Source organism: Polistes fuscatus, unplaced genomic scaffold, assembly GCF_010416935.1.
Source record: "Polistes fuscatus isolate 324 unplaced genomic scaffold, CU_Pfus_HIC Scaffold5, whole genome shotgun sequence".
In the NCBI taxonomy this organism is placed as follows: domain Eukaryota; kingdom Metazoa; phylum Arthropoda; class Insecta; order Hymenoptera; family Vespidae; genus Polistes; species Polistes fuscatus.
Window position 1 is genome coordinate 1,721,864 of NW_025113129.1, and position 19,448 is coordinate 1,741,311.

Below are 19,448 nucleotides of genomic sequence, written 5' to 3' on the forward strand. Positions count from 1 at the left end.
AGTATAACGATATAATAAGAAAAGAAAAGGTAATAAATAACATCTATACATATATATATATATACATATCTAAATATAAGAGAAAAAGAAGGTTAAAATGAAACGTTAAAAGAAAATGGAAAAGGTTAAAAAAAAAAAGAGAAAAATAAAAATAAAAAGAAAGGAGATGAGAAAAGGTAGGTAGGTAGGTAGGTAGGTAGGTAGGCAAAGCGAATGAGCTTTGACGGGTGTCGTCGTTGGCGTATAGGTGCGCGTGGTTGCGCGCGCATAGGAGCGCGCGCGCCACTTTGATTTCGATTCGATTTGGAGTCGCGTTCGCGATTGGTCGCGCGCGGTCGGTGTATGCGCGCGCAGCTCCAGGTCTCGGTGCGGGCATCCCCACTCCTCTAGATTAGTCAGTCTCTCTTCCTCGCTCGTGGGGTTAACGTCGTCGGTCTTTTTCCAGTAGTGCGCGCGTTTCCTCCTCCTCCTCCACCTTCTCCTCCTCTGCTGCCAACACCGTTGCCGCCGTCGTCGTCGTCGTCGCCGCCGCCGCCGCCGCCGCCGCCGCCGCCCTCCGCGCGCCGCGAGAAACGAAAGAACGGAGTCGGTCAATACTCCGGGCAACGCGGCGGTGAGAACACGACGGTGGTCGCTTATAAGCGCGCCGTGCCGTCACTCGAGAGAGAGCCAGTGTGCCACCTCGAGATTCCTCTCGTTCCTTCGTTCGTTCCCTTCGTTCGTACCTTCGTTGGTTCGTTCGTTCGTTCGTACGTACGTTCGTTCGTAGACATATTCAAAAAAATAACGAAAAGAGAGATATATATATATATATACATATAAAAAAAGTATTAACGCACATATCTTACTATTCTGTATTTTCTCTCTCTCTCTCTTTCTTTCCTTCTCAACTTATCTATCTATCTATCTATCTATTAAAATCCTTATATCTTTCAATCATTATTTCTTTAGTGACCGTGTATCGCGAGCAGTAAAATCGTGTTGTTTCTTCATAACCTAACATCTACCACTACCTATCTCTTCTCGTGTGTGGAAAGGTAGGACGTGCGCGACACTAGTAGCCAACTAGAAGGACGAAGAATAAGAAGAATAAGAAGAAGAAGAAGAAGAAGAATAAGAAAAAGGGGAGATACATATATCCTCGTACCTAATACTCCCCTTTTACCCCGGTCTACAGATAACATTGGTATGGGGGGGAGTATTTAAAGAAACGATGTGAGAAATAAAGAGAGAGAGAGAGGAAGAGAGAGAGAGAGAGAGAGAGAGAGAGAAAGATATATAAGAAGGTCAAACGAAAATCAAGATTACATAGGAGGATCCGTAAAGAATATATACTTACGTCCTACCTGGATATATTAACTATATAATAATCCCCAGTTAGAAATCTCTCTTACCTTTAGACTGTCTTCTATCGTAATTGTCTTCGTGATTTAAAAAAAAAAAAAAAAACAACAAAGAGAAAAAAAAGAAAAGTGCATCCACCGCGTATTATTATTCAACGACGTCAAAGAGTCATAGGAATCGACGCACGCCTCGACTTACCATGCGTCCGCGTGCCTGATGGACTCCTCTCCTCCCTCCAGCACCACCGGCTTAGCCACCGGCATTGCCACCACCATAATCTCCACCTTTTCGTCATCCTCAGCCGCCGCCGCCGCCGCCGCCGCCGCCGCTACCACCACCTCGAGCGGCTTCCAATTACGTTTCGGTGCCGGCAGACTCATGGATACTTGGATATTGTTCCTCTTCGTTATCGTTGCCGGTAAGCAAATAATACAAAAATACAAAACAACCATCTTTAATTATAACTTTTAATACGATTTATATTCCCTTACCTTTTCATCCATCTATTTGATGATCAAAGAGGGAAAGGTGTGTATATGTTTCCGTATATGCGATAAAAGCATTATCTTTCTTTAGGGAATTATATTAAGAATAAAAGAAAAATGTAAAACACAGGTGTAATACCAGTGTCGTATACATACATACATACATACATACATAAAACGGTATTTAAATAATCATAAATATCAATTTGTGTATTATATTAAAAATGTCATGTTCTCTATACCGAGTGCTTAAAAAAGGGAAAACTAACTTTTTTACTACTACTACTACTATTATTAGCATTAATTATTTTTCTTTATTACTAACATTACTGCTCTACTACTATTAATTATTCTCTTATTACTACCAGTGCTATTACTTCCAATTATTTTTCTCTTTACCCCGGTCCTCCCCCCACTATCCCCACATGAATTGCTTAGCTCGTAAGTGTATACGTATGTACACACACATACACGTATATATAAATGTACATATGTGCACTTACTATTTTATGTATGTCGCGTTCGTTTCTATGGAACTAAGAGAAACACGGACGCCTCTCTGACGCTTGATCGGCGCCTCTGATAACGGATTACGTAGTTTCAACGGGCACGTGCGCTGTACACTCTCGCGCCAACAACTCGCGTGCTTTTACTATCTCTCTACCCTCTCTCTCTCTCTCTCTTTCTCTTTTTATCTCTTTTTCGAACACTAACGTAAGAATTAGAATCCCTATTTCTATCTCTTTTAAAAAATGTTCTATCCTATTCCAAAGATTTCCTTGCTAATTCTCTCACGATTCCTCTTCCTCTTCTTCTTCTTTCATTCGACACTGTGCTGTATTGTGCTGTTCTCTTCACCAATGTCTTCTTGTGCAAAAATGGTAGCACAAGTAAGTATATGTGGTGAGTTTCGCGTGGGAAAGACCAGTTTCGATCGTGGACCCCCCCCTGCCCCCTTCCCATTCCTCCTAGCCCATCACCACCACCCTCCAATTCCCCACCCCCTCTCTCATCTCTCCCCTCATACTCTCTGGATACTTTATCTTTCTGTTTTTCCCCCTCGCGTAACTTGTCCGCTGGTTCTTTTTCTCCGTCTCTTCATTTCCCCTTCTCTCTCTCTCTCTTTCTAGTTGTTGGTTTTTTATTCTTTCTTTCTTTCTTATTCTCTTTCTCTTTCTCTTTCTGTTTAATGTAAAAAGGGAAGAGAAAATTTGTGGGGTAGGCGCCACCAAGCAAACGTGGACGAGGTCGGGTCTCGCACTTTGAAGAGGGAATCACGGTGCCCTCTCTGTGCCAGATGGCTAGCATTCTTTCCAGGACGCACACAGCAGTTATACGACGACTATGACGATGTTGTGTGGAACTATGAGAAGAAGAAGAAGGAAGAAAGAAAGAAAGAAAGAAAGAAAGAAAGGGAGAGAACCAAGGGTTTTCTATCTCTCTTTGTATCCCTGTTCCGAACGCTTCGATTCTTCTCCATCTTTTTCTATCTCGACACAACAATTTCTTCTTCTTCTTCTTCTTCTTCTTGTTCTTGTTGTCCTTCTTTCTTTTTCTTTCTTGTTGAACTCTAACGTTCTATTAGGTTGTACCATTCCTTCTTTTTTCGTTCGTTTTCTATTCGGTTCTTAGTTTCTATCGGAAAAGAATACACCCACCACCACCACCACCACCACCACCATCACCTTATGGCGTGCCGAGAAAACTGTTCAGGGTAATGTTTCTTATTGTTCCTATTTTCCTTTCCACATCGTTTTTCGAAGGCATCGTTAAAACTAACAGTACTATTCCGTTTCCGTACGCTGATCCCGTACGTTTGTGTAATGCGGATATTCTTTCTTTCTTTCTTTCTTTCTTTCTTTCTTTTTCCTTTCTGTTTCTTTCTTTCTGACATGATGAGAATTCGTAGAAAGTACGTCTTCTTAGTTGGTGGTTAGTAAAATTATTTTGTTGAAAGAGAAAGAAGGAAAAGGAAAGAAATAATTTCGTTGATTTTGTTCTTAAAAGATCTTTCATCCTTCGTGTGTTTGTGTATGTGTGTATGTGTGTCGTCGCAAAGTATGACGACACCGGAAGTCCCCCAATTTTAGCGCACGCGAACGAAAATATTTTCCGAGAACGAAATAAATTGAGACTACTTCAATTATTTCCAAAAAAGAAAAAAAAAAAAAGGGATTAATTTAACGCATTCTTAACACCATTAGAAAGATCCGATTATTTCAAATATTTTCTCATTTGAAAATGATTTCAATGCTAGGATAGGAAATAACATTTTAGATAAATATTTAATCGTTGCGAACAAGTCGTACCACACAACAACAACACAGCTCGCGTGTTCTTTTTTTACTTTCATTATTCTAAATTTATGTTAATATTTTTTACGTGATCTAATTATATTTGTTTATTTATACTATATATTAAATTTATAATTTACGATAGAAATGGTACAAAACAATTCGTTAATTTGAGTAATAATTCGTATAATTCGTAATGAAATATTTCCTAAATCAAAACTACTTTACGTTTTTAAATTCGATAAGTAGAAGAAGAATAAAAAGAAAAAGAAGAAGAATAATAAAAAAATTAACGCCCCCCTCCAGTCCCATCCCACACAGCTCGCTATTACTTTTGCATCAACTTAATAATATATTTGAGAAAAGATTTATGAAGAAAATGAAATAGTTTTAAAGTCGCCTGATAACGAGGAATTAGTTGGAGAAGAGGATAAGACGAGAATAATTTTCTTCGTTGAGAGTTTGAAAAGATCGATACCCAACCACCACCACCACCACCACCACACACCACCATGTTGGGAAGTCCCTTTTACCTTTCCTCTCGCCATTATATCACTTTTTAGTGAATCTAATCGTCAGACGGAAATAAATGCTTTCTGCAAGCATCCATTATTATCATCATAATCATCCTTCTCTCTCTCTCTTTCCCTCTCATTCGTTCTTCTTGAAATTTATCTTTCTCTATCTAACACGAGTCAACTGTTCATATTTTTCTGGTTCGTTCGAGTTTTGCACCCTGTCTTGCCTCGTAATCCACTTCTATCTCTTTCTACTGGTTCGTCCTTCGTCTCAAATACATACCTAAGTAAATACGTAAAAGTATGTACATACATACATACCTGTGTACTTACACGCGTCCGGTTCGCGCGTGATCACCGTTCTTGCTCTCCCCCACCTCTTTTTCTTCTTCTTCTTCTTATTTTTCTTTTTCTTCTTCTTCTCATTCTCCTCCCCTCCCCCTCTTCCTCCTGCCCTTTCCCTCTTCTTCTTCTTTTACTCCTTTTCCTCTTCGGCTTGTTCCTGCCGACGAGAACACACACATACACACACACACACACAAGTTTCTACGCACCTTTCCTACAGAACATGCCTGTTAACACGCTTCTGACTGTGTGTGTATCTGTGTGTGTATGTGTGTATGTGTGTGTTAGTATTTACGCATACGTTTCGAACTCCTCCTCTTTTCGTGAGTCATCCGAAGACTACGCACGACGACGCATCATCTTTGATCGTTCCGGAAGGAAGAAGAAGAAGGGCACGTCACAGTGGCACGCGCGTTTTTAACTTCACAACCTTTTTCTTTTTTTTTCTCTCCCTTTTTTATTCTTCTTTTTTTTTTATTCTTTTTTACCTTCCTCTCCTTTTGTTTTCTTTTTTTAATTCCTTTCGTATATTTTGTGTTCTATTCCGTAAAACGCGGATTAAAAAATGTTTCTGAACGTTTTTCGCGAAAAATTTTTCACTCCTATTTCCACCTCTTACAAAAGCACAAGAGAGAAATATAATGAGAGAGAGAGAGAGAGAGAAGATACTCGTTTCATAGACGAGAGAGGCACTTCGCGTTTTTTCTCGTTAACCTTCACCGTTTTCAAGAGAAAATAGAGATTCGGTACCACGGGAGGTAAAATATTAGGTGTACTTCCTTAAACATCCTTCTCTTGTGTTTTCGTATTATATATATACACATCGTACCACCTATATTTTCTTTTTCTTTTTTCTTTTTTTGTTTTTTTTTTTTATTTTTTTATTCTTCTCATTTGGGGTAGAAGGAGGAAAAATTTTGCAAGTCAACTCTCGCGCAACTGAAATTATTTCTTTTATATTAATTTAAGGTTCTCGAAAAGATTTGAAATACAAGACACAACTGTTGTACCCTCAGTATAGTTAATTTTTTTTTCAAAATAAAATACGTTATACTTAAACAATGATGATTTAAATTCTCGTATATCGATAGTTTGATATCCACGAAGTTGTTTGAATTGTCTAGAAATGATGTTAAACACAAATATTTTGTTTAAATTAAAAATGCCCAGTTGGAAATGTGGGTTATCCAATAAGGAACAGTTACAAAAACAAAATTAATGGATTTTCGTGTATTAATAGTTTGCTTCCTAGAAAGTTCGTTCGTTCGTTGAAGTGTTTAGAAATTATGACGTTAACAAATATTTTTGTTAAATTAAATGGTCGTTTATAAATTCGAAATATATAGGTTAACCGATTAAAAAAATTAATAATTACAAAAAAATTCGTAGAGAAAAAAATTATTAATGGGATTTTGATTGAAATTATCAGAAAATGAATATTTATTGAAATAAACAAATATTAACTTTAAATTGTATGTGTGAATACATTTTTAATTTATATATTCATTGAATATCATTATAATGTTCATTAATAATAATTATCGTATTTAATATTATCATTCATTTATATATTTATTTGATTATTCTCTTATATACGTTTGCCATTTTAGAATTCAACCAAAAGTATTACATTTTTCATGAATTTAATATTAAAAAAAAATAATAAATAATATAATCAATTCGTGTTTTTATATTATCCTCATTCGTATCGTATTCCTATAGAAGTTTTTATGTTCCCCATAAGATGCACTCAACATGTTCCGTATTGGATAGAATTTCGTTGGTTGCTTGTTACTTCACTCGTGACGATTGAGGAAAAATCCTAAAACTAAACTTTTATTATTTTTTCGTTCACAAAACGAATGTTTATGGGGGATAGGAGTGGGGGTGGGGTGGGGGGGAGGTGGGAGGCTCGGTCATTTAACGTTTTAACTTGCCTCGTTAACCACGATGATTAAAACTTTTCTCTTAACTTTTCGTTCTGTTTGCAACTGACATATATCTCATTCCCATTTTCTTTTTTCTCTTTAATACGGTTTTTTTTCTTTTTTTTTTTTCATTTAACAATCGTACGTACAACACACCCACCAACAAACACACACACACACACACACACATACACCCCATTCGTCAAACGTGGGATAAGAAATTTGTACCTTAATCGTGTCTTCCATTTCTTTTTCTTTGTCTTCTTTTTCTCTTTTGTTTCTTCTTCCTTCCTTTTTGTTTTTCTTTTTCTCTCTTTTTTTTTTTTCTTTCTTTCCTTTTTTTTTTTTTAAGCTTCCGTGGGAAAGTTGGCTGCAGTTGTACGGTTTATCTTTCTCACCATTTCCCGTTCTCCTTTCTATCGTTTGCTCTTATTCTAGAATCTTGCTTGCTTGCTTGCTTGCTTGCTTGCTTTCTTACTTGCTTGCTTGATTCGTTTTCTAAAGAAAAGCACGATAAAGATTTTTCTTATACATGCACGCACGTAGAATAACGTCGAGTTGTAGAATAGAATACAAGGAAAAATACAATATATAAAATATTCGGAGAACACCATTTTTGTTGGCACATCTAAACATCAGCTATCGTAATCGATGGTGCAGAAGAATATGCGTTATACTTCTTTACCCCCCACCCCAACCCCTTCTCCCTACCACCACCCCTTTTAAAGTATGTCTTATGTCAGTTTTATTTGATTTATATTTTTTTTATTCCTTCCTCTCGTCTACCCTTTCTTCTTCATCTTCATCTTCATCTTCTTCATCTTCATCTTCCTCTCTTACCATCTTTTTCTATCTTTTTCACACTAGTCTCCTTCAAACTTTTAACCGTAGCTTTCTACGAACTGGGCGAGGAGTTTGTAATCAAGAAACTCGATTGCTCGGGATTAAATCGAAGTTTCCTTGAGAAATTTTAAGTCTCTCTTCCCACCCTCCCCCACTACTACTACTACTATTACTATTACTACCACTACCACTACTATTACTATTACTACTACTATTATTATTACTATCACTACCACTACTATTACTTCTTTTCCTGAACTATATATAATGTAATACTTTTGTGTGTGTCCTTTGTGTATGTTTGTGTGTGTGTGTGTGTGTTTGTGGGAAACAGAGAACATCACCGATCGGGTTTTAGAGTTTTACGCAAGCCGTTGCTCTCACCGCGTCCAGAGACTTCGTTTTTATCTCTTGGAAAAGATGCCTGGTGGGAGGTGAAAGGAGGAGGAAGGAAGAAGAAGAAGAAGAAGAAGAGAACAAAAATAAGAAAAAGTATTAGTAGTAGTAGTAGTAGAAGAAGATTGAGAAAACGACGAACGGGTACGTTCTCGTTTTCGTCGCTTTTGCGTTTGCGTTTGCGTTTCGTGTTAGAAAGAGAAAGATAAAAACTGTGTGCGGGGGGGATAGGGAGGATGGGGAGGAAGGGGGGTCGATAAGAAGATGACTTTGTGTGTACGACGAGCTCGTTTTAAAAGATTCGTGGAACGTCGTCGTGTTCGCGTCAGAGAGAAAGAAAGAGAGAGAGAGAAAATATCTTTCTTCCAACCCCCCTCCTCCCACTTGGTTTCTTTCTCGTTTTATCGATGCATTAAGTTGACAACAAAAAAATAAAAAAGAAAAAGAGAAAAAAGTAGTATATTTATTATTTAGTATATATATATATTTTTGTTTAATTTTAATGCAAAATAATTTGTAGTTATTTAGATATATTTCGTATTTTTTTTTTATTATTTTATGTATTATATTATATTGTATATATATAAAAAATATATTTTATTTTATGTATTATTATTTTTTTATATTATTTTATGTATATATTATTATATATAATTTATATTTTTTTATTTTATATATTATTATTTTATTATATTATTATATTTATATATTATTATATATATTTTATATTTTTTTATTTTATATATTATTATTTTATATATTTATATTTATATTTTTATTATTTTTAATTTTTTTTTTTATTATATATATTTTATTATTATATTTTATATATTATATGTATTTTTATTTTTTTATTTTATATTATTATTATTATATATATGAGTATTTATTTAGAGATTAATTAATTACCTCGATTAATTTTATTTTTAAATCGTGGATACGATTTTCGGTCAATTCGTATATATATATATATAATATTTATCATTTTCCTGGAAAAGAAAGTTCGTGGTAATGATTAATAAAAATAGAATTATCTTGTAATGATTTCTTTCTTTTCTTTTTTGTTCTCTATTTCTGAAAGATCTTTTCTTTTCCATTCAGGATGTACGATCAGAACTAGATATATATTAATTAACATTTGCAAAGTACATTATATTTTGTATAATATTAAATAAATATTTATATACCATATATCATATCGATTTACAATAAAAATAGTATTAGTTTTTTCTTTTTTTTTTTAAGGAATCATTTTATTCGTGATACGAATTCGAAATAAAACGAAGTAAAAAAAAAGGGAAAGAAGAATAATCGACGACACGTTTGATCGTTATCCAAGATTTTATTATTACATTTAGTGTATATTTCCCCTCCCTCCCCTTCCATTCCACCCAACCCGTTATATATTTGAATTGTCCGATATATAACGTACGAAATAACGTGAATAGTCAAAACGAATCAAAATATTTCTGCATTATTCTTATCCAATGAATTGTTGGCCCCAGTTTAAATGGGACTCCGGCCAGAATTCCTTTCAACATCCAATATTATGCATTTTATCTATCACATGTATCGTCACTCAACACATTTCTCCTCCTATTTCTCGATTCCTACCACCCAACACGCAAATATGCTCGAATATATTCTACATATGAGTACATAAATGTATATTTGTTAGTACATATACATAGTACATAAATCTTGATGCATTCCCATTCCCCCCCCCATGCCCCCCCATTCCCCCTATTCCTCCATTTCCCTCCCCATTCCCCCCATTCCTCTTATACATTACATATATGGAAACATCATCGAAAAGGTTCATTAAATACGAATGATACTAACTAGACGATCTACAAACACTCAACCGTCCCAATATTATTCGATTCCAGTTAAAACTTTTCGCATCCTTTGCGTTTCTTCTTTTCCTTTTATTTTCTTTTCTTTTCTTTTCTTTTCTTTTCTCTCTTTCCCTTTTTATTTGCTCGAAGTAAAAAGAATGGGAAGAAGCAAGGTGGACGACGACGGGTTCGTTGGTTGGTGGTGGTCGCGTGCGTGACATAAATAAATGATGATCTCCCTTGTAACGCAACTCTAACTATGCTTTCTACAAAAGTGTTTTCATACTTTTCCTTTTCTTCAATTCCCCCCCCCTCTGCCCCCTGCCCCTCTCTGTCTTCTTATAAGAACTCTCGAGAAGAGTGAAAGGAAGGGGGCAAAGCATATACAGGGAAAACGAGGAGAAACGGTATGAGAAACGGTATGAGAAGGGGAGAGAAAAAAGAAGGGGGGGAACGGGGATGCACCGAGATTTATCATGTTTTCGTTTTTTTTTTTTCTTTCTTTTTACCTCGCTTTATCAGGATTTATTTGCTGTTTTGCAGTGGAGAGTATATGAGCGGCTACTTTCATTCCCTGCGTCCTTAACATTTTTGTATTTTTTATTCCGGTGTTTAATGTTAATTATGGTGATGATAATGATGATGGTGGTTGTGGTAGTTTTGTTTGTTTGTTTTTTTATTTTGATATTCTTTCCTCTGGTTAAACGACGTCAAATTTATATTTTCCAACGTTATCTTTCTTGATTTTTTTGTCTTGATTATTCTTTTTTTTGTTATATTAATATTTAGATCTAAAAGTATCGTAAAACAAATATTTCGTTAAGCAGCCATACGTTCGGGTTCGATGGTTATTAAATAAATTTCCCGAAGGGTTTGGAAAGAAGTTTTTTTTAAGGGAAAACTTTTCAACTAGCCAAGCAAGCAAGTAAGCAAGCAACCAACCAGGTTGCACCAAAGTTTCGAAAGCTTGGACGGTCGGCCCCACAAACACAAGCCAAGCAAGGGATTGGCGTTCAATTCAAATGAATTATTTCTGTCGGTTGGTTTGGCTTTTTTCCTTGAAACCTCGAGTGAGAAGAAACTATAGTTAAGAATATAACATTATTTTAATTTATTGTTGTTATTTTTACTGTTTGGTTGTTACCATTGGTTTTTTTGTTATTATTATTATTATTATGACTTGTTTTTGTTGTTGGTGTTGTTGTTAACAGTGTTGTTTCGATGAGTAGTAGTACGTGTAAAATGTAAATGTAAAATGAGTACTAGACATAAGAAAATGTAAATTCGAAGTATCATTTTCGATGGAACGTATCAGGCATACGTAATAAACCCAGGCCCGGGTCTTTATTGCTCTCAACCAAACGATAACCCGTCCACCTTGCACTAAACTTTCACTTCCAAAGTCAGGTTTAACAAGCGAGTTCTCTCTCTCACTCTCTCTCTCTCTTTCTCTTTCTCTCTATTGTTTCCGACCACACGTTCAAATTACTCTAGATGGAATCAACGGAAGAACCAGAGAACTTGATCCTCTTGATCCCTAGAGATCAAATCTTACTGTTTACGTAATATTTGTATTATACACACAAACACACACACACACACATATATATATATCAATTTTGTCTTTAATTTACAAGCAAAAAAATTGCCACGTAATCCAAGTTCACGCTAGTTCAGAATAAAAATCCACGAATTTTTCAATTTACAATTATTTTTCTTTTTTTTTATTCCACCCACACCATGTACGTTCTCTCTCTCTCTCTCACTCTCGAAAAAAAATCGTGCTTGCAAACAAAAAAATAAAAGGGAAATGATTACTCGACAAAAATAAAATGATCCTTCATTCCTTTCTTTAGTTCGAAAATTATTTTCATACTTAAGAATAATATTACCGTTTTCATTACGATTGACTCCCCCCCCCCCATCTCCACCTATCTGTATATCTGTATATTCCTTGTTATTCCAATTTCTTCAAAAAGCATATAACAAAATTTACGCGACAGTTAACACTTGCCGTAACTACAACTAATACGAGCATCGTTTCGCGATACCATTTTTATTTTGATTTTATATTTCTTTCTTTTTTTTAATTGCGTTTTATATCACCGTTTGGCGTTCTCATTAGCACGGCAAGCGTGCCGGAAGATTTAGTCGAAGTTAATAATTGTTCAACAACGTCAATACGTTGATACGCCCTTTCCCATCCCCTTTTGGAAAATCATCTCTCTCTCTCTCTATCTTTCTCATTTGATTCTCTTTCTCACTCTCTTCTTCCCATACATTTCTCAACCCCTTGAAAATCCCCCATCGAAGTTTTGGCAGTATATGCAAATCGAGTCTAATTTTAAAGTTGCAGATTTTTCTAATCCGACGTTGGGCGGAGGAAGGGCGTGCCCTTAATGCGTCTTAAGTGTTTGGACTCGTTCCAATTTGATCTCGTTCGGAGGGATGTGACATCCAACCTTCTTCCTCCTCCTCCTCCTCCTCCTCTTCTTCTTCTTATTCTTCTTCTTCTCTATTATTAAAATCGACGAAAAGAATCCAGGACGAAAATTCAACTCCTTCATTCAATCTTCTTCTTCTTCTTCTTCTTCTTCTTCTTCGTAATGTTCTATTATTCGTTGACGTTAAATTTCGATTTCTGACTTTCCATCGCGATTATCAAAACGATTTATTAAAACTCATCTCGTCTATCTCTCACTGTCGGATATTGAACATTTCAAACATTTAATTCTCTCTCTCTCTCTCTCTCTCTCTCTGTCTGTCTTTTTCTCTCAGACACATTCTTCAATCTCTCCAAATGATTTTTTACCCAAATTCATTATTATTATTATTATTATTATTATTCAGAGTCGTCGAATAATTTTATTCGGAGGATTATCGAATAATTCTTTCTTTTTTTACATTCGTCAATAAAAAAGAAAGAAAGAGAGAGAGAGAGAGAGACAGATAGTAGGGGGAGGGGGAAGGGGGGAGTAGATGGATGTAGGAGTTTCGATCGGTTATAAAGGAACGTTGGTGAATATTTCATTTCAAGCGATTCCACCCACACGAACTGGGTATCCACAATATGTTATATATGTTTGTGTGTGTGTGTGTGTATCTTTTACGATATAATAGGAGGAGGAAGAGTGGGGATTGGGTGGTTGGTTGGTGGATGGGGAATGAATCGGCTCGAATGTGAGTTTTGATAAAAAGAGAAAAAAAATAATAAAAGAATGGAAATTGAAAGCGATAACGTTAAGTGGATTGCTCTTGGTAAGCTCGTGGAAGGATATCATCGGGGGTCTAAGCTTGCTGGGATCGATCGTGAGTGAATGAGTGAGTGAATGAGTGAATGAGTGAGTGAGTAAGTGATTGACTGGGTGAGTGAGTGAATGAGTGAGTGAGTGAAGGTTCTCGTTTTTGAGTTGTTCGTTCGTCGTGGGATTGTTGGTTGATTCGTGGTCAGGGTCGGGGAGTCTTAAGATTTGACGTGTAAGGATAAATGGTAAGAAGGTAGTAGTAGTAGTAGTAGTAGGTCGTCCTGGCAACCTGGCCGAATGATTTTACGGGTCTTCTGGTAACAGTCGGCTAGCTACATCGACCGTTTTAACGAAGCTGCTTTGGGATGGAAGGAAGGAAGGAAGGTAGGAAGGTAGGAAGGAAGGTAGGTTGGAGTAAGAGAGATTGAAACAGTGAGAGAGACGGATAGACGGAGATAGAAAGGGTGGGATTTAGTGGGTGGTAGACAGAGAAAAAAGAATTAAAAAGAGAAGATATAAGAGAGAGAGTAGAATTATGAGATATATACTAGGAAAGAGAAAAAAGATTGGAAAAAGCTATAAAGCTAGAGAATGAGAGTACAAGTTTTAGAGAGGTGGATTAGTGTACAACAATTAGAGAAGATTAAGAGTTAAAGAAATGTAGTATAAGTTAGAGAGAAAAATGTAGAGTAAGAATGAGTTAGTTAGTGATTGTATGAGTAAGAGATAGTAAGAATTAGAAAGAGTAAGAGTTAGAGAAATGAAGTAAAAGTTAGAGAAAAAGGAGAGCAGAGTAGTACAATTAGAGAGAGAGAGAGAGAGTAAAAGTTAGAGAGATTGTAAACGTGAGAGCGAGGAAGAGATAATCCTTGTAACGGTTAGAAAAATAAGTGGTACAAAAAGAACAAAATAACATAATGATAGAGAGAGAGAGAGAGAGAGAAATGATAGAAAGCCTTGTAAGAGAAAAAGAAAGAGAGATAGAGAAAGATAAAAAGAAAATAAATCTAAGAAAAGATGAAAAGAATAAAAGTAAAAGTAAGGACTACCTATTCTATCTGCCCCTTTTCCCTTTGCCCCTTCTCTACCCCCCTCCTATCGTCTCTTCCAGTCTGTTGAAGCTTCAGAACCCTTGTAGTAGATAGAAAGAGAGAGATATATATAGAAGGGTCGTTCGTTTCACAGCAAAGGAAAAAAAAAAATAGAAAAAGAAAAAGAAGAAAAAGAAGAAGAAGAAGAAGAAGAAGAAGAAGTTTGTAGATCCTTTTGACGGTATGAAGAGTAGGGATAGTCTGAAAGACTTGGAGCAGGTGTTCTCCTGCGATCTCTTATTGTCTCTTTTCTACGTGTGGCTTACCTGGCCTCGGCTTTACGCTTTATCCTCCTTCGGAGAACCTAAAAAGAGACTATACTACTCGCTTCAACGACCGATGGAGTTATCCTTCCTGATGGCTCCTTGCTTGCTTGGTTGGGTTGGGTTGGGTTGGGTTCTGGCCCTTTCCTTCTTCATATGCTAGCCAACGGTTTATGATATCTTCTTCTTTTTCTTCTTTCTCCTCTTGTTTTTATTTTGATTTTTATTTTGATTTTTATTCTTATTTCTTATTTCTTTTTCCTATTTGTTTTAGCTAGAAACAAACAGTATGCTTTTTCTTTCTTTTTAACTTGCTACGTCGGATCACTTTTCACGTCGTATTAACTTGGTATATTTTTTTTTGTCTCCCCCCCTCCCTTCTGATTACTTTTAACACCCGGACCAATCACGTTTTACTACGTGAGTAGTTACTTCAGGGAATAATAATAATAGTTAATAACTTGTTACAAGTAATAACAGTTGCTGTAACGGTAGCTACTACTACTACTACTAGTAATAGTAGTAGTAATAGTAGTAGTAGTAGTAGTAGTAGCTTGCTTTAGTAGTATTATTGGTGGTAGTAGAAATTAGATTTCAAGTCGTTTTCGCGAAAGTTACGATGCGGAGACAGACACCGTAGGGAATCCCTAAAGTAATAGAGTTTTCAAAGGGAGCTAAGAAATCGTGGCGAATCCAATTGTTCCGACAGTGCGTCATTTAACACCGATTACACTTTCTTAAGAAAACTCAACTACTGTTGAAACATATATATATATATATACGTATAATAATACGTAAGATCTTATACGAAACACCTGACACCTACCTGTACTTCACCCCGTTCCCCCCATTCCCCATATAATTTTCATTCTAACGTTAAATCCACAAAAATCAAATCGATTATCATCAACAGATTTCATTCCTTTTTACAGATACAAAAAAAATACTCGAAACTTTATATCCGATAGCTGTACAAATATCTTTCTTTCTTTTTATGTATATAGGTGTATATATATAGATATACACACAGGTGCATTTTGTATAAGCAGACGAGCGGAACGAATTAACTTGAGGAACGTTAGGCTTCTCATCATACGAGTTCTTCTTATTGTTAAAACCGATTTTATTGGATTCTGGTGTAGCGTGACGAAAACCCTATGTGTGTCTGTGTCTGTGTCTGTGTGTGTGTGTGTCTATCTGTGTCTTTTATTTTTCAACGAATCTCCCTTTTTGAAATCGGTGATATCCATTCCCTCTTCCCCCCCCGAATACCACCCAACACAATCACACCTACACCCCATACCCCCACTCCCCACCTACATCGTCATCCCCCTTTACGTAAACCGAAGCCAAAGTCAAATATAATAGCGAGTTTCTGTCCTTTTTCATTTTATTTGAAATCGATCCTCGATTCTCTTTCGTTTTCCCTGTGTGTTTCCACGAATACCTAACATTCGTACCATTGATTCGTTTGGAACATGATGCTGTTCCTGCATGCGTATCTATCTATATCGAATGTGTTAAGGGAGGAAAGGGTGGTGTTTGTGTATGTGTATGTGTGTGTGTGTGTGTGTGTGTGTGTGTGTGTGTAGCTGTGGGAAATGTAGGATAGGTATAAGGGATAAAAAGGGTTTGTGATTTGGTTTTGTTTTTTCTTTTTTTTTTTTGTATCATTCTACAGTGAATATAAATATACGAAATTGTTTCTAGTCGTTTCGAAAAAAATGTTTGATTGATTTACGTTAAATTGATATAAATTATATAATCCTTTTTTGTTGATTTTATATTTATATTTATATATATAATATATATATATATATATATATATATAAGTTGTAAGAATAATATATTCGTATCTTTTTGTATTTTTTTTTTTTGTAAATTTGATATATTAATTATAATTTTTTAGGCTCTAATGAAAATTATTATTGATGAAAATTCGATTTAGAATTGTTCAAATAATTTTAATTTTTATTATTTAAATTTGTCAACGCAGGAATAATTAGATTTATTGTTAAGGAAAAATATAATTTGACATAAACGATAAAGAAATTGATTTAGATAATAGAAATGACACGTTATTACATCGTCGATAAAATATCAAACTAATTTTCAATCTAATTTATTCCTTCATCGTATTTCCCATGCTTATTAGCATGTATATACACGTTCACACATTCATACATATGTAATAACGCTATGATTGGTACAAGAACAGATTGACATCAAATCTTATTCGAATCTTCTTTCCAAATCTTTTTATCTTCCTTATTTCTTTGATAAATTTTATTCAATTAAAAGAAGAAAAAGAAGAAAAAGAAGAAGAAGAAGAAGAATATTTGCGCAAATATTTTATTTTTAGTAACAACCCGACGTATATGATGTATTTACTTACTAACCCACAATACCAAACCGCATAACTCGTTTCAATATTCAACCTGCGCCGAAAACGTTCGTTGAATTTTTCAGAAGATTCAAGAAAAAGGGGGGTAGACTTTTGTAGTTACGTGGAAAGAAAGAAGGAAAAGAAAGAGAAAAAAAAAGGGAAAGGGACGAGAAGAAGTGGGGAGTGGGGGGGGAGGTGGGTTGAGGAGGAACAAAGCATGGGTCTGGTTATAAATCATTGTTTCATCGTTTCCAACTCTCTTTTCGTCGTATTTTATATTTTTTGTTGTTGTTCTCTTACTCGTCGTCACGTGCATTAACCCTGTAAAAAGAAAAATAATTGCGAATTTGATATGCTTGTAATCTTAGAGTTACACACGTGCCGGTGTACCCTTTCTCCCTTTCCCCATCCATATTCTTCCCCTCTCTTTTTCCCATTGGAATGATTTAAACAACAGACTTATTTTCGTAACCGTGCAATATCACCCGAACCACGTATTGTTCTCCCATTCTTCTATTCCCCATAATTGGCTGGTCAAAATCGAACCGCAGTTTTACTACCCCGGTATTTTTAGCTTTGCCAGTTTTTGTTACTGGCTTATTTTTAATCTTTCCTCTTTACAGACCCCCACCCCCCACTCCTCCCAGTATTACCCCATTCAATCGAATTTTAAATCGAAACAAAAAACGATCGATAAATATTCGTTATCTCGTTTCCCAATTTGCCAGGAAAAAAAAGCGGGAACTCTGGGTTGAGGATTTTTGAACGAGTACGTTGAATTGAGGAGAAGGGGAGTGTGTGGGGGTGGGAAATATGGAGAGTAAAGAGTAAAGGGAGTTAGGTTAGGGGTGGCAAGTGGAAAGAATGCATTTTTCCTGCACCTCTTCTTCTTCTTATTCTTCATATTCTTCTTCTTCTTCTTCTTCTTTCATGCCTGAAATGCGACGGCTGTGAAATTGCACGACGGCACTTTCGTCGAGCAGTATAAGAGCACGTACTTCCTTCTCGCAAATTTTATCGTGAAAGGTATAGAGTAACAGCACACCACCAGCACCAGCAACAGCAGTAGCACCAACAGCACCAGCACCAGCAACAGCTGCAGTTGCAAGTATAGTTCCTTCTCCCTTTCTGTTACTTCTTCTTCTTCTTCTTCTACTTCTACTTTCGCAAGGAGAAAATGTTAACTCGAAGAAGCCAAAATGGGGTGGGACGATGAGAGATGGGGGGTGGGGGTACCGGATTACGGTGGCAACGTTGCAACAAACCGCTCCATTGCCTCGTACTCGCTTGGAATCTGTTTAATTCCAAGGAATGTCTCGTTGAAACCTGGTATTTTAGACGTTTTATACAGGTGACGGGGAGGGGGAGGGCAAAAGCTGTGTGAGATAGAGAAATGTTTAGAGAAGGATGGAAGGTGAGAAGAGGGATTGACACGAGAGAGATAGGCACTACCCCCAATCCCCTCTCCTCCCCCTCCCCAAACTGTTGTTCCACTCGTCTGACATCGTGAGAGACATTTTACTTGGACAAAGTAATTCGTGTTTAGGTGTAATACGCGTTGAATGGCAAACAACAGTTATTATTACGAAATATACGTGTCGCGAATCGAGACACAAAGCACCACACCCTTCATCCCCTCATCATCATCATCATTGTCGTTATTATCAGGAACAGTAACAGTAACAGCAGCAGTTGCACCATCCTACTTGTTCTATGTCATCGTACTTCCTGTCATCTTCTTCCTCATCCTACTAGACGTCTCTAACGGATCCTTTGAAATTGCTTTTCGAGGAAAATATATTTGGATTCTCTGGGTATTACGTTTGTAGTTATTATACTGGGTTTTTCAAAAATGATTATTAGTGATTTTATTTGTGTTTTTTTTATTGGTATATTTATAGTATAATTGATATACGTTTAATCATTTGAATGGTGTAGACGCATATATGCGTTTGGTCAAAGTTTTCAGCATTATTGACGCAAATATACGTATTAATATAAATGAAAGTAATGTAATATTGTCAGATCGAAATTATCCAAGAAACAATAATATTAATTATCAAATATAATTTATTATTATTAGATGTGATTAGTAAAATCAATCAATGAAACAAACACACTAGTAATAATGTATTTCGTTCTTATTAAACACTTGAGTTAAGAGTATTCAGCACTCAAAGGGTTAAATCAGAATGATATACCCGTTGATTGATAATTTTCGTATAAGTTTGTTGTTCATAAATTACATCTCTTGTTTGTATAAATGAATAAAATTCGTAATTCGTTTATTTGTAGAAACGTTTCAACATATTTTTCATTTTTTGTATCATGGTAGGTATCAGTTATGCGATTATTTGAATAGTTCATTTGTTCACAACCTATAGTTATCTCAAAGTTAGGACAATATTTTTCTTTTTAGTTGAATTATAAGATAATTTATTAACACATGTTCAGATATATTATGTGACGTTA

General features: G+C 35.7%; 1 protein-coding gene across 2 annotated transcripts in view; it reads left to right on the plus strand.

Annotated features, from left to right (window-relative positions):
• The first annotated feature begins 758 nt into the window (after positions 1 to 758).
• The window catches only part of LOC122522193 (transmembrane protein 132E), a 128,180-nt gene continuing 109,490 nt past the window's right edge, over positions 759 to 19,448 (plus strand). For both annotated transcript variants that reach the window (XM_043643038.1, XM_043643039.1), the window contains exon 1: positions 759 to 1,762. In XM_043643038.1, coding sequence (XP_043498973.1) covers positions 1,561 to 1,762 — 202 coding nt within the window. In that variant the 5' untranslated portion in view covers positions 759 to 1,560. The remainder of the gene's footprint in view (positions 1,763 to 19,448) is intronic.